This window comes from Physella acuta, unplaced genomic scaffold (assembly GCF_028476545.2).
Source record: "Physella acuta isolate Inbredline_101_S28 unplaced genomic scaffold, ASM2847654v3 ptg000182l, whole genome shotgun sequence".
NCBI classification, from domain to species: Eukaryota; Metazoa; Mollusca; class Gastropoda; family Physidae; genus Physella; species Physella acuta.
The window spans coordinates 138,214-152,790 of record NW_026731701.1 but is presented as its reverse complement, the minus strand read 5'-3'; the positions used below and the strand labels follow the sequence as shown (position 1 = coordinate 152,790).

Here is a 14,577-nt window from a genome sequence, read left to right as displayed (position 1 = left end):
TATGTCATACCTGACAGGTGCCCCACCCCCCAGGTGTAACCCACACTACCTGTATCCCCCCCCCCCCCCAGCCGACAAGACAGAACCCAAGCCACGGTACACTTTGATATTATCACCGCCGATACTTGATTGCATCTTAGCCTGGTCTCGCTTCACGGACTTTTCACACGCCACCCCCCTACACCCGCCCCGTCCCTGAGATATCAACACATTTGCAGACGACGGTAAACTACCCACAACACAAGTACGCAACTAAGCGAATGTTAGTCAGGGGACATCACCCGCACGATCTGCTCCCCACTCAGTTACGTCCCTTTTATTTTATTCTAATAAAAGAACATTTTTGTCACACATTGTCATACTATATTAGAAAACTTTTCTTCTCGCCCAGAATTCCCACGCTAGTCACAGGTACCAACACCCCTTTCGTGTGGTTATACTATACGAATGTATTTATTTTCATGGAAACAAATACCTTAATGTGAATACAAAGCGAATACGAATACTTGTGAAACTAAAACTATCAGATATTAAACCTACGGCATCATTAGGCCGACGGCTCATTGTAACATTAAAGTATTAAAAAATAACAATACAAAAAACACGTTTTACATTATATCTTCGTGTATCATTACCAACTCGACTACACAGTCACGCTAACAGCTATTAGATTTTGAATATCTCAAAAATTGTGAATATGTCAAATTTTGTTCAATGTAATGCATTTGTTTACGAAAATAAATTAAAATAAATTGATCGAGTATGCATCTTTTATTTTACACAAATATATATATTTTTAAAAATTTCTTGATATTCTGAAGTTTTAAATATATTAGGCAAAAAATGCTTTTTTTTTTTTTTAAAAAAAATACAAGTTTAAAATAATGTAGCCAATGTTATTATCCAATCTTACAAGCAGACGGCTACAAAACAATCTCCTGTACAATATATTCCAGTTGTGTGGGCCTACATGCCCTGCATAGATTTCTTCTGGTGGAGTCAGTCTAACGTAACATGTGTATAATACTTGTTGCATAGTCAGAGTTTGTATAATAATGCTACTGTGTTACTTACACCCTTTAGTAAATAAAGTCACTGAGCTATTTAAACAACTTTATTAATAAGGACTTGGGGCTATTGACACAACTTTTTAAATAGGTCATTGGGCTTTTCCCACAATTTAGTAAATAAGGAGATTGGGAAAATTGTAGAACTTCGAAAATGAGGAAATTGAGAATATGGGATATTGAGAATATGGGATATTGAGAATATGGGATATTGAGAATATAGTATTTTGAGAATATGGGATATTGACACAACTTTGTAAATTAGATATTGGGCTATTTACACGACTTTTTAAATAAGTACATTGTACTATCTACACAACTTAGTAAATATGGACAGTGTGCAACATACACAACTTAAAAATTTGGCATTTTACATTCTCTACTTGATTAAAAACAATACAACTACTTTTCGCTGATAGTAAATTAGAGAACTAATTATCAAGTAATTAACCAACACTTAATTCCTGCAAATTTTACTCTTGTAAAAAATGTGAATACGGTTTGCACCAAAAATCAACACACCGTAAGAAAACAGATGCAGGCTTTAGCATCACAAGGAAGAGAGTTCAAGGCGTAAAATTTAATTAATGACCCCTTTTCTCCGCGGGTCATCTTCATCAATAAAAGGTCTTTTAGATCGTGACTCTACAAGGCGCGGAGCTGTTTTTTCTGCAGCAAATCTCCAGGGCTGGTTAACGAGTGAAAGTTAGGAAAACATTTGCCCATTGGCTGAAAAGGGCCACTTGGTGGGACTGTAACAAAACGCCGAGTAGGAGAAAAGCAGCGCCGATTTGGGCGAGATTAACCGAAGTTTGCCGATGTTTGCCGAACGTGCCGTCTCGTAATTCTACGTCAACATCGCCGCCCAAGATTGGGATCGAGTGAAAAGAAAGAAGACTGTGATTTTCAGAAAATAGAGTTCCCGATCTCTTTCTCCATGCGCAAATAGTGCGTTAGAAACATACGGGGCTAGAAATATTAATCCGCGTTTGTCCAGAGTAAAAGCCAATGATTGCTCAGAAGGAGCCGGAAGAGGGAGATGGGCTACCAACCTTTTATCCCCTTGTGGGTCCGCCTCTGTTAGTGTAAGCTTGATCTACCACTTTTCTTATCCCCTAGAGCGCTGTCAACTCCATTTCCTGGTCAACAAAACTGCGCCATAATTGAATCAGAAATATTCGTATATATATCGTTTCCAAGCACCAAGATATCTAGATGTCATTTAGAATGTAGATCTATGACAGGGAGGGGCTAGTCTGGTGTGACATCTCAATAAGGGGTGGGGCTGGCTAATTGAAATGTAGATGATGAGTTAAGATAGGTTATTGAACTTTTAAAGAACTAATTACCCAACACAAATAATGTTGGGAGTGGCGGGAGATCTTTTTACAACCTACCACACAGCACACACATTAAAGAGCAGACCAACCAGAGAACTAGTAACATTTTAAATATAACGCTATCAATGAGCGACCGGGGAAATTCTGTTTCAAAGAGCACTTGCGGTCAAATCATGTTTTTTGGTGTTGTGTTGTGTTTGTGTTGTGGCTGCGTTGTGTTTGTGTCGTGTTTGTGTTGTGTTTGTGTTGTGTTGTGTCTAGTTTTGTTCTGTTCCCAAGTTGGTACATTTAAAAAAGATTTACCGTGGCGGAGCACGGGTATGCAGCTAGTTCAGTATAACATTGGCTGTCTGAAATGGGATATAGCAAGTGTTGTCTTGTATATACACTTTCTGAAGTCATTGCGGCTTGCGATCAGATATAACCATCGTATCCGCTCTGTAATAAGTGAAGTTTGTATAGGATTCTTTAACCCTCAATACAGACATTATATCTCACAGACATATAAGTGGTTTATCACTATGTCTGTGACAGACCACCAAATAACAAACCACCAAGTGACAGACCACCGTGTGTAAGACCACCGTTAGCTATTACCTGACGCCTTCCAGCAGAAGTCAATGCAGGACCAGCAATCTAGTCTCTAGTTACAAGGTGTGTAATCCATAGGTAAACCATAGGTAAACCACAGGTAAACCACGGGTAAACTACAGGTAAATCACATTTTATCCACTGGTAAACTACAGGTAAATCATGGGTAAATTTTTGTCAACTAAGGTTGGGTATCAAAGAGATGATTGTTAAAAATCTTTAACTAACTCTTATCTCAACTTTAGTTATCATCCTCAAACATTATGACTCACCAAACAAGAAGAGCCAACATGTACGGCCAACATGTACGGCCAACATGTACGGCCAACATGTACGGCCAACATGTACGGCCAACATGTACGGCCAACATGTACGGGCCAACATATACGGCCAACATGTGCGGCCAACATGTACGGGCCAACATGTACGACCAACCAACAAGACAATTTACCATGTAGGAGTCAGCAGTAATAGACTACCACCCCCCTCTCCCCAGCTTCCAGACAAAGATCATTGTTCCATTTCCGGTCTCACGTTTTACCCCCGACCTTTAACCTCCATCATTAAAGCATAAAACGCGAGCTCGCCGTCGCCATGTTGATGACGTAGAAGGACGTCACGAGAACCACAATCAATAAAATCAAATACCGCTTCTATCTGCCCTGAGTTTCATGGTTCCCTCCTCACCTTTAACCTTTCAACCCTGGGACCTCACAGGAGAAGATTCCTGTCACAGATGTACATAACTCACACAATCTCACACAATCTCACACAATCTCACACAATCTCAGCCACACTTACTTTAGGCGGGTGGGCTACGTTTGAGAACATTCTACAATAATTATTTAAGAATCGTAGAATCATATTCAATTTCTGATCCCTCTTTAAAGAAATAACGTTTTATTTTCCTATAAGCTAGCTGTAACTTGTCTGTATTGCTTAAGTTATTTTATTTCTCTGGCTAAAAAAATAATAATTGAAAAACAAGGGAAGAAATCACCAACAATAAAAAGAAGATGCTTAATACAGGTCAAACAATGTAGCTAGTAGGTCAATAGTGAAGGTGTTTGCAAATCTGTCCAATAGGTCAGCAGCTACATTTTTTTTAAAAAGTGCTTGATTAAGTTTTGGATAGAACATAGTAGAAAAATTGAATAATCTTAATTTAAGTTAATTAAAAAAATATTTCACAACCCTTTACTGATCAAGGTTGATGTCAAAGTTTCTTCCAGTCATTTATAGGCCTTGTAAAATTTCATTGTTCGGCCATTTAAGATTTCCAAATTTTGCCATTTTAGATTTCAAATTTTGGCCATTTAAGATTTCCAAATTTTGCCATTTTAGATTTCAAATTTTGGCTTTGAAAGATTTCATAATTAGGCCATGTAAGATTACAGTCTCACAAAGAAATAAATGAACAATGTTTATGTTAATTTATTTTTATTTATAATTTACAATGATCACAATTATATAAAACTATTTTATTCCACAAAATCAAAACTTACAAGAAAGAATTAACGAACTTAATTATTTAATACTTGTGCCTTATAAGGAGTGAATTTTGTCACAACAAAACTAGCCATTAAGGGTTAAAATATTCTAAAAATAATATCAGCAGTTATAAAGAAATTACTACTGTAGTAATGGCAGCGGTTATTTTTTTATACAGGGGAGAGCAATGGTACAATTATAACAATTTTTTAGCTTTGCATTTATCTCCCCTTAAAGATACAGAAACATTCTTAAAATTTTAACTTCTACACATAAACAAGTTGAATCTGTTAAAACACATTGTTATTGTTTACTTCATCTTCTTCTTCTTTTTAGGGACCCTTCTCTTTGTTTTACTCTCCACGATAAACTCTGATTGTTTTTTAATGGCCGATCTATTGGGAACATCCAGATCGTCTTCACCACTGTCATCATCTTCTGTAGGGAGTAAGGCATCAATAGATACAGACATTAGATAGATACAGATATTAGATACAGACATTAGATACAGGTAGATACAGACATTAGAAAGGTAGATAAAGACATTAGATACAGGTAGATACAGACATTAGATACAGGTAGATACAGACATTAGATACAGGTAGATACAGACATTAGATACAGGTAGATACAGACATTAGATACAGGTAGATACAGACATTAGATACAGGTAGATACAGACATTAGATACAGGTAGATACAGACATTAGATACAGGTAGATACAGACATTAGATACAGGTAGATACAGACATTAGATACAGGTAGATACAGACATTAGATACAGGTAGATACAGACATTAGATACAGGTAGATATAGACATTACATTCAAGTTAGATACAGATATTAGATACAGGTAGGTACAGACATTAGGGACAGAGATTAAGTACAGACTTTAGATACAAATATTTCTAAAGGTAGATATACACAAGAGACGTTACATAATTATAGAAAAGATTAACAGACATTGGTAACATACAAAAGTATTTTTGTTTTTTTCTGCTAAAAATTGTTTAGTTTTTCAGGTTCTCTGTTGTTTTTTTTTTTAATTAATGGTTTGTCAAGGTTTTTGTGAATGTGAATGTTTAAAATGATTTACAGAATTTGTTTATGTTTGAAACTGTACAAGAATTGTCTAGGTTAAAAATGTGGCCCTGCTTCATCTAAATGTATTTTTTAAGCTGTGTAAAAATGTCTTGGTCTAAATTTGTGTACACATGTTTTACAAATGTTCAAGTAGAAACTTACCTTCCCCAAATGCCAGATCTCTTTGTGCTTGAGGTAACTTGACCCTTGTATTGTAGGCAGGTAACTTCCCTTCTATGCTGGCGTGGAACTGTTGGCAAACAGAAAATTGATACTTAAAAATTTTATTATCAAAGTTTTACAAATTATTTTTCAAATTATAATCAAACCCAATTTTTTCATTAGGACAAATGAACAGAAGTTTATCTGTTTCAAAAAACCTGGTGGACTGATGGATAGTATAGTCAGCACTAAGCCCAGCTGTATTTATTTCCCTAACATGCCAGGTACTCATCAGAGCTGAGTGGACTCAGGTACGTCCTACAATCTAGAGTTCAGGATTTGAACTGAAGACTTTTGGGTTAGCAGTCTTGAGATCTACCATCACATAGTTGATTATGAAGTCACCACATTAACTACCACAGTCACAGATCAACATTAGACTGTGCCAGCCAACATGGCTGAAACAACACAACACCCCGTACCTCCTCCTCCTCCATTTGTTTAGAGATCTCCTGCAGATCTTTGCCGTCCAGCTCTTCAATGACTTTGGTCAGTTTTTCTTCAGACACGGACAGCTGGTCTAAAACATACTCGTTTGATGTGGGGGCGATCTGGGCAGAGGGCACGTGACCCTTTGTCTGAGGACAAAATAAATATTTTAGGGTTCAGGTCAAAAACTGTAACAAAGCAAGGATTAAGAAACAGATAGTAGGAAGAAAATAGCAGTCATAGGACATAATCTTTGAAATCAAACAACAGCCAAGTAAAAGAGTGGAACAATATGAGTCTTGGAGAAGTTAATTTTATAAGGAAATATTTGTATAGCATTAATGGAGAAGTTAAGTTGATAAGGAGATACTTGTTGAACATTTATGGAGAAGTTAAGTTGATAAGGAAATATTTGTATAACATTAATGGAGAAGGTCAGTTGATAAGGAAATACTTGTGGAACATTTATGGAGAAGGCCAGTTGATAAGGAAATACTTGTATAACATTAAAGCAAATCTTTATCATTGGAGAGTGAGATCACTCCAGCAAAGTACAAGGAAGAAGAAAAAAATTTATTATATAATTTACTTAGTTATTTAAAAATGTTACAAGTCATTCATAATTAACATCATGAAATTTTAGTTGATTTTTAACTCCCATTCCCAAGTTATCACAAAATGTTAAAATCTCTTTGAAATGATGTCACAAAGATCCACTATCCAGTAATATAATTATTAATTAATGCACTTGTAGGACCAATCTAATTATCATATCATTTTAAATTGATTAAAAATGTAGCTATTTTAATTTTATATCCACACCCCCCCCCCTCTTCCACTAGAAACACTTTTTTCAACAAGTGTGACAATCCTTGTGTAACCTTTGACCCCTTACTTATGAGTTGTGAGACCCAAGGTAGGCAATAGTGTGAGTACTCACAGCTTTGATGTGATGTAACTTGTCAGCCAGGTGCTCTACACCTGACTTGACCTACAATAGTGTGAGTACTCACAGCTTTGATGTGATGTAACTTGTGCTCTACACCTGACTTGACCTACAATAGTGTGAGTACTCACAGCTTTGATGTGATGTAACTTGTCAGCCAGGTGCTCTACACCTGACTTGACCTACAATAGTGTGAGTACTCACAGCTTTGATGTGATGTAACTTGTCAGCCAGGTGCTCTACACCTGACTTGACCTACAATAGTGTGAGTACTCACAGCTTTGATGTGATGTAACTTGTCAGCCAGGTGCTCTACACCTGACTTGACCTACAATAGTGTGAGTACTCACAGCTTTGATGTGATGTAACTTGTCAGCCAGGTGCTCTACACCTGACTTGACCTACAATAGTGTGAGTACTCACAGCTTTGATGTGATGTAACTTGTCAGCCAGGTGCTCTACACCTGACCTGCAATAGTGTGAGTACTCACAGCTTTGATGTGATGTAACTTGTCAGCCAGGTGCTCTACACCTGACTTGACCTACAATAGTGTGAGTACTCACAGCTTTGATGTGATGTAACTTGTCTGCCAGGTGCTCTACACCTGACTTGACCTACAATAGTGTGAGTACTCACAGCTTTGATGTGATGTAACTTGTCTGCCAGGTGCTCAACACCTGACTTGACCTGCACCAGGATGCGGCTGGAATTCTGCAGCTGCTGGTCAGCTTTGTCCCTCCTCTCTTTCTCTTTGTCTAAGTGGGCTTGGAACTCCTCCAGCATGGCCTGCCCACTGGGATGAAATGCAAATTTTTTAAACTGTCATTTTTTTAATTCTTTGTTTTTTGTCTCTTGTAGCACAGTGTACATAGTAATAAATAAATAAATTTAAACACATATTTTCTACATTTGGATAACACATTAGAAATAATATAACAATATAGCATGTGACCTTATCAGTAGCTTACTGTTGTGCAATAAAGTTATTGCTGTTTTAGTTAAAAGTTTTTGCTATTGTTCCAGTCTCTCTTCAATATAATAAACAATGTAACAAGATTTTTATAAATGCTACCTTGTATTTAAGAAATATCTCTCTGACACTTTTCTAAGCCTCTGATCAACATTAAACTCACAACTGGTAACCATACAACTTTTTATAATCAGTGCTATTTGCTGACTAAAATTATACTAAAATATATCTGGACAAGGTGCCTACAAAGTCAATACCTGGACAGATTAGCATCCCCAGTTAACTTTTGCTACATTACTAAAAAAAAAAACAACTAACTAGATAGTTACCGCCCCAGTCTACAAAAAAACCTACCTGGAGAGTTTAGCCTACCCTATTAACCTTATACTACATGACTACAGAAAAAACTAGTAGTTTAAGTTTAACCTACAAAAAAAACTACCTGGAGAGTTTGGCCTCCCCTACCTACTATAAAAACCCACCTGAAGAGTATTACCTCCCCTACCTACTATAAAAACCCACCTGAAGAGTATTACCTCCCCTACCTACTATAAAAACCCACCTGAAGAGTATTACCTCCCCTACCTACTATAAAAACCCACCTGAAGAGTATTACCTCCCCTACCTACTATAAAAACCCACCTGAAGAGTATTACCTCCCCTACCTACTCTAAAAACCCACCTGAAGAGTATTACCTCCCCTACCTACTATAAAAACCCACCTGAAGAGTATTACCTCCCCTACCTACTCTAAAAACCCACCTGAAGAGTATTACCTCCCCTACCTACTATAAAAACCCACCTGAAGAGTATTACCTCCCCTACCTACTATAAAAACCCACCTGAAGAGTATTACCTCCCCTACCTACTATAAAAACCCACCTGAAGAGTATTACCTCCCCTACCTACTCTAAAAACCCACCTGAAGAGTATTACCTCCCCTACCTACTCTAAAAACCCACCTGAAGAGTATTACCTCCCCTACCTACTATAAAAACCCACCTGAAGAGTATTACCTCCCCTACCTACTATAAAAACCCACCTGAAGAGTATTACCTCCCCTACCTACTCTAAAAACCCACCTGAAGAGTATTACCTCCCCTACCTACTCTAAAAACCCACCTGAAGAGTATTACCTCCCCTACCTACTATAAAAACCCACCTGGAGAGTATTACCTCCCCTACCTACAAAAAACCCACCTGGAGAGTTTCGCCTCCCCTGAGTACTTCATCTCCTCATACTCCTGCTGCAGTTTCTCCTTGTCCTCCCTCAGTCTGATGATTTGTTTCTCATTCTCTTTCTTCAGCTCCTCCAAATGTTTGGTTGTGTCATCCTGGTTTTCAAACCTCACAACCACTTCCTGTTGCCAATCAAAACAAGTGTCACCACGTGATCTTAAGTTTAGACTATTTTTAACTTGTTAGTCTCAGCAAAGAAGGGTTCATTTGATTTGTTCACTAACAGTTCAACAATATAGACCTACAATTTTCTTAACTATTAAACAAAAATTTGCTACTGATAAGAGCTAGATATTTGTAATTGTGATAAAGATTTAAAAGATTTTTTACTTTAATGTTCAAACTTTATTTTAAAAAATAGTGACCTGGTTGACTTAGCATGAATTTAGAAAACAACGCAAAACAATTTATTTTACTTTGTTTTATAATACCATCTCTAATTCTAACAAACCAAATACTACATAACACTAATCTAAACAATACTAAACGAACCATTACCTAACCCAAAACTACCTATCTAGCCAACCCAAACACTACCTATCTAGCCAACCCAAACACTACCTATCTAGCCAACCCAAACACTACCTATTCTAGCCAACCCAAACGCCACCCTCACCCCAAGATCCAAAAACTCACCGTTGTTTCAGAGACACCAGTACACTCCTTGATGCGTCTGAAGGCCTCTTCATAAGTTGTTATCTTCTGCTGATGGTCCTCCCCTGTCAGGGCTGCCTTCTGTTCTGGGCTGAGTTCATCTTGCTGGATGCTGCCACGCTGGGCCTGAAGAAATATCATCAACAACATTGGTTCAAGTCAATTCCACCCAAAAACGTTAATATTTCTAATTATGTAAAATAAATTTTTGAAAACAATTTCTACATAAAACATCTACTCTTATTATAGTTAACTTTCCATTAAAGACCATAAATTAATTAATTACCAAACAATTTCTACATAAAACACCTATTCATATTACAGTTAACTTTACCATTAAAGACAATAAATTAATTAATTACCAAACAATTTCTACATAAAACACCTATTCATATTACAGTTAACTTTACCATTAAAGACCATAAATTAATTAATTACCAAACAATTTCTACATAAAACACCTATTAATATTACAGTTAACTTTACCATTAAAGACCATAAATTAATTAATTACCAAACAATTTCTACATAAAACATCTATTCATATTATAGTTAACTTTACCATTAAAGACCATAAATCAATAAATTACCAATCTTTTTTCAATTCTTTCATGTTGCATTTTCTTTTCCTCTGCTTCCTTCTTCATCTTCTGCAGCTCAATCTCTCGTTTCTTCCTGTCTGCGTACACAGTTTCTTCATGGTTGCGCAGGTCATTGACTGCAGCCTCTTTGGATATCTGGGCATCATTGTGCATGGCCTTCAAGTCTTTCAGCTGGGCTCTGGTGTCTCTTATTTCTGTTTCCAGGGCATCAAGTTTGGTGGGGTACTCTTGAGATTCCTGATGTAGCATTACAAGATTTTTTACATTAAATTTAACTGTTTTAAGCCAAACAAAATCACATGCATCTTTCTTCAACTGAATAAATAAAATTTGATAATAGAATAACACTAAAATGTTGTCTTCACCAATTCTTGTTAATGGTATTATTTTGTTTTAATGATTTAATTCATCATACATATATGGTTGTTAATTCATTCCTTTGTTTTGTTTTTATCATTAATCTTCCTAGCTTTGTACTACTTATTTTCTTTATAATGTGAGCAAACTAAAATTTGTGTTTTTGTAATTATAATATGTTAATTTCCGTTTAATTTTGTATTCCTTGTTCTAATAACAGTATGCATGAATAATCTTTTTCATCTGTCTAACATGCACATTTAAAACCACCTCTAATCCTACTCTAATACACTAGAGCCACTTACCACTTCAAACCTGTGTTTGATGTCCAGATAAACTCGCTGCACTTGTTTGGCTTCCTCTGTTTTTAAAGCCACTTTGTCGTAGCTATTCTCTAGGTATCGCATGTTCTGTTAACAGATTTTTCAAAAATATTTTAATATACTTGCGGTTAATCTAATAGACAAAAATTACCCAAGTTAAAACACAGTTTTAGGAAAACTAACCTGAGCCTCGGCCGAGTCCCCCTTGTCACATTCAGCTGCGTCAGACGAGTCTTTGGACATCTGGTCATACTGGGTCTGTAGCTCCTCCAGCTTTTTTTGTTTGCGGGCGGTGACATGGCGTTTGTTGTTCAGCTGCTTCATGGAGTCACACACTTTGTTGTCAAAAATTGTTATAGCTTGCTGGGTGAAGGGAAAATAATGGAGGGTTGTTACTGGGATAAAAAATTGTTATAGCTTGCTGGGTGAATAGAAAATAATGGAGGGCTGTTACTGGGATAAAAAATTGTTATAGCTAGCTGTCTGAAGAGAGAATAATGGAGGGTTGTTACTGGGATAAAAAATTGTTATAGCTTGCTATGTGTAGGAAAAAAATGTAAATTTGTTCCTGGAACTTTGCTGTCAAAAACTTTTATTGCTTGCTATACTCAGGGAAAAATAAATTAGGTTTACTTGTTGTTTAGTCTATTATATGGTCAAGGATGGTGTAAAAGTAAATCTTGGTGTATTGTATTAGCGTCTGGAGTTAGGATTTGATCTAAACTAATTTGTTTATATATCTTAACAAACTTTAATATTTCTTTAACTTAAAACTGTCAGTTTATGTTATATATGTGAATTCACACTGGTGAACCTGTCAGACACTATGAAGGAGTCGACCCACATATAAAATAAAACAGATATTTTGATTACTAATTACCCTCCCCCAGCACACCTACCCTGCCTGACTTGTTAGACAGAGCTGCCTTCTCCACTGGTCTGTCATGAAAGGCTTTACTGATGACATGGGAATCTTGCTGGAGAAGAAACAACAATGGTGTTTTGTGTCAAATGATCAGATTGTGATAATATTTTAAGCTACCAATTTATAACAACATCAACAAGGTTCATTATTAGAACAAATTATAAAATTTGTTTACATGAGATATATATCAATATAATTACCGAAAGTTTGTCCTTTAAGCGTTGCCTCAGTTCTTTTGTCTCTTTTCTCAGATTTGTTATCTTCTCTTTGTTCTTTTTCAAGGCATATTGAGAAGATTCATAGTATGCTTTCCTATCTCCCTCTGAAAACAACAGGTTACTTTTAAAATGAAACTGTGACATTTTAAAAGTTTTGGTTGAATCATTTTTAATCCTACTGTGCATATAATATAAAATATTTAACTCACTATTTCACCTTATTTAATAACCTTACTTATAATCTACTATTACCTGTTGTCTGTTAGTAACCTAGTATATAGGCCTGATATAACACATTTTAGTAATAATAAGAAAAGTACTAAAAGTGAAAAAAATTGATAGGCATAAACTACATTTTAGTAATTTAATATAAACATTGTTACCAAACCATCTCACGAGAAGTTGGGGAGGGGAGAGCAATGTTCCCTATAAGGGGAAAAAATCCTGTCCAACGTGTATTTTGTGTGCATGGGGTTCTAAAAATCTTATACAAGGATATATGTATTTTGCAAAATGACTGAGGGGAAAGTTCAAACTACTGAGCGGTTACGCAACTGTGCAGCTAAGAAAGAACATGTGGAGGGGGGGGGGGGGCTGGAAGACATTGCCTCCCTGGCGATTGTCTACTCACCCCCCCCCCCCACCCGCCCCTCTACAGGATGAAATTTAGAAAAACATTACAAAATATATAGCCTACATAAACTGTCTTTAACTATTGTATGCCCTGGAGTAGATCTATATATTTTCTTTTAAAATTATATAGTTTTCTATTTGAATCAAAGGGGGGGGGGGTAGCATTTAATGATAATATTCTTGGTAGATCCAATTGTTTAGTAAAAATCACCCTAAGGGTAAGAGTAAGGTAAAAAGTAAAAGCCTAGGCAGACAATTATTTTCTTACTTGGCTTTGACAGAACTCCAAAATTTACAAGAACCAGACCAAATTAATGCTAAAACATTGCCAATTATAAAAACAAAACAAGTAGGCCTGTTTTATAAAAAAAATCATAGAATAAAAAACGAATATTACTAAACGTTGGACCTAATATAATAAATATTCATTAGTTATATTTATAAATAACAGTCCTACTTAATTAGGTTACTAATTAATTGGATACTTGGGCCTAATGCTAAGTTTTTTTTTTAATAGTAGGCCTGTGCCCTAAATAATAAAACATTTCTTTTTAGTTAGTCTAGAGTATAGATCTACTAGTAGTAGGCTTACTATGGAATCTGGCTGGAATTTAGGACTAGATTTCTTAGATTTCTACATCTTAGATTTTATGAAGTTTTTTTTTTATTTTCACTTAATTTTTGTACCCACCAAGTAGCGAAATCTTTGCCTTGAGTTCTTCTATCTGCTCAGAGATAGGCCTTTGGACGGCGGGGTTGTTACTAGGCATTTTACTGTTATCGTTTTAGCATCCCACAGAAAAAGATTGTTTTTTTTCTTGATGGGTTGTAAAGTACCTAGCTCTGAATTAACTAACAGATATACAACATGTTTATCAGGGATACTTCCGTTGTCATGGAGCTCTGCGCATGTCAGATCTAAGGGTTAGCACTCTGGATTTATGTAGACAAATTTGCCCTCGCGCTATAGCCTCCCATTGTTTATTTTGTTTATAAATGGGATGAGACTCGTCCATAAGTAATCACATCTCTCGTAGAGGGGGGTTGGGGGGGGGGGGGTTCCGTAGTTTTGTGACGGTGTGTGATGAGGCGAAGGAGGGGGGTGGGTTCAGATGATGTGACTTCACATTTTTGCATTACAAAAAAGGAATGATAGAAAACTAATTTTAGCAGTTTTAAAAAACTGTTTTAATAAACTATAACAGGAATTGATTAAAATACTCTAGGTTGTCAGAGTTTAGAAAGATTTTGGAAAAATAGTATTTTTAAGAAAAATTCAACTGCAATTTTGAGGGGGATTGTAGGCTGATGTGTGACGTCATTTTAGAAGGGGGGGGGGGGGTCTGGCTTTTGTGACAATGTGACAGGGAAGGGGAGGGGTAGCATTTTAAAATAATTAACTAGACTATAGGATTTTTATTGATTGACTACTATTGAACAAATAGTTTGCTATTTAATATTTAATAAATTAAAAAATAAAACAT

At 36.1% G+C, this 14,577-nt stretch overlaps 1 protein-coding gene across 3 annotated transcripts; it reads right to left on the bottom strand.

Moving 5' to 3' along the window:
* Positions 1 to 4,460: 4,460 nt before the first annotated feature.
* On the bottom strand, positions 4,461 to 13,991 carry LOC131936625 (outer dynein arm-docking complex subunit 3). 3 transcript variants are annotated; one of them, XM_059293688.1, is made up of 13 exons: positions 13,785 to 13,991; positions 12,443 to 12,564; positions 12,217 to 12,294; positions 11,501 to 11,680; positions 11,300 to 11,404; positions 10,626 to 10,874; positions 10,018 to 10,161; positions 9,343 to 9,503; positions 7,855 to 7,965; positions 7,595 to 7,640; positions 6,219 to 6,374; positions 5,737 to 5,824; positions 4,461 to 4,927 (listed from the first exon to the last, which is right to left on the bottom strand). In XM_059293688.1, exons 1-13 carry the CDS (start codon positions 13,861 to 13,863, stop codon positions 4,800 to 4,802), a joined length of 1,647 nt encoding a protein of 548 aa, XP_059149671.1. In that variant the 5' UTR covers positions 13,864 to 13,991; the 3' UTR covers positions 4,461 to 4,799. The 3 variants fall into 3 exon arrangements, with proteins under 3 accessions (XP_059149671.1, XP_059149673.1, XP_059149672.1); XM_059293690.1 differs by lacking the exon at positions 7,595 to 7,640 and adding an exon at positions 7,663 to 7,713 and having other exon boundaries at positions 7,860 to 7,965; XM_059293689.1 differs by lacking the exon at positions 7,595 to 7,640 and adding an exon at positions 7,522 to 7,572 and having other exon boundaries at positions 7,860 to 7,965.
* Between the last annotated feature and the right edge of the window lie 586 nt (positions 13,992 to 14,577).

Bases quoted from the DNA above. Each gene is read 5' to 3' on its own strand.
- LOC131936625 (XM_059293688.1), bottom strand. From the start codon at position 13,863: ATGCCTAGTAACAACCCCGCCGTCCAAAGGCCTATCTCTGAGCAGATA. The intron at 7,966-9,342 runs GTGGGTTTTTTG...ATTTCATCCCAG, and splicing joins GGGGAGGCGAAACTCTCCAG to TGGGCAGGCCATGCTGGAGG. The intron at 4,928-5,736 runs GTAAGTTTCTAC...TACTCCCTACAG, and splicing joins AGATCTGGCATTTGGGGAAG to AAGATGATGACAGTGGTGAA.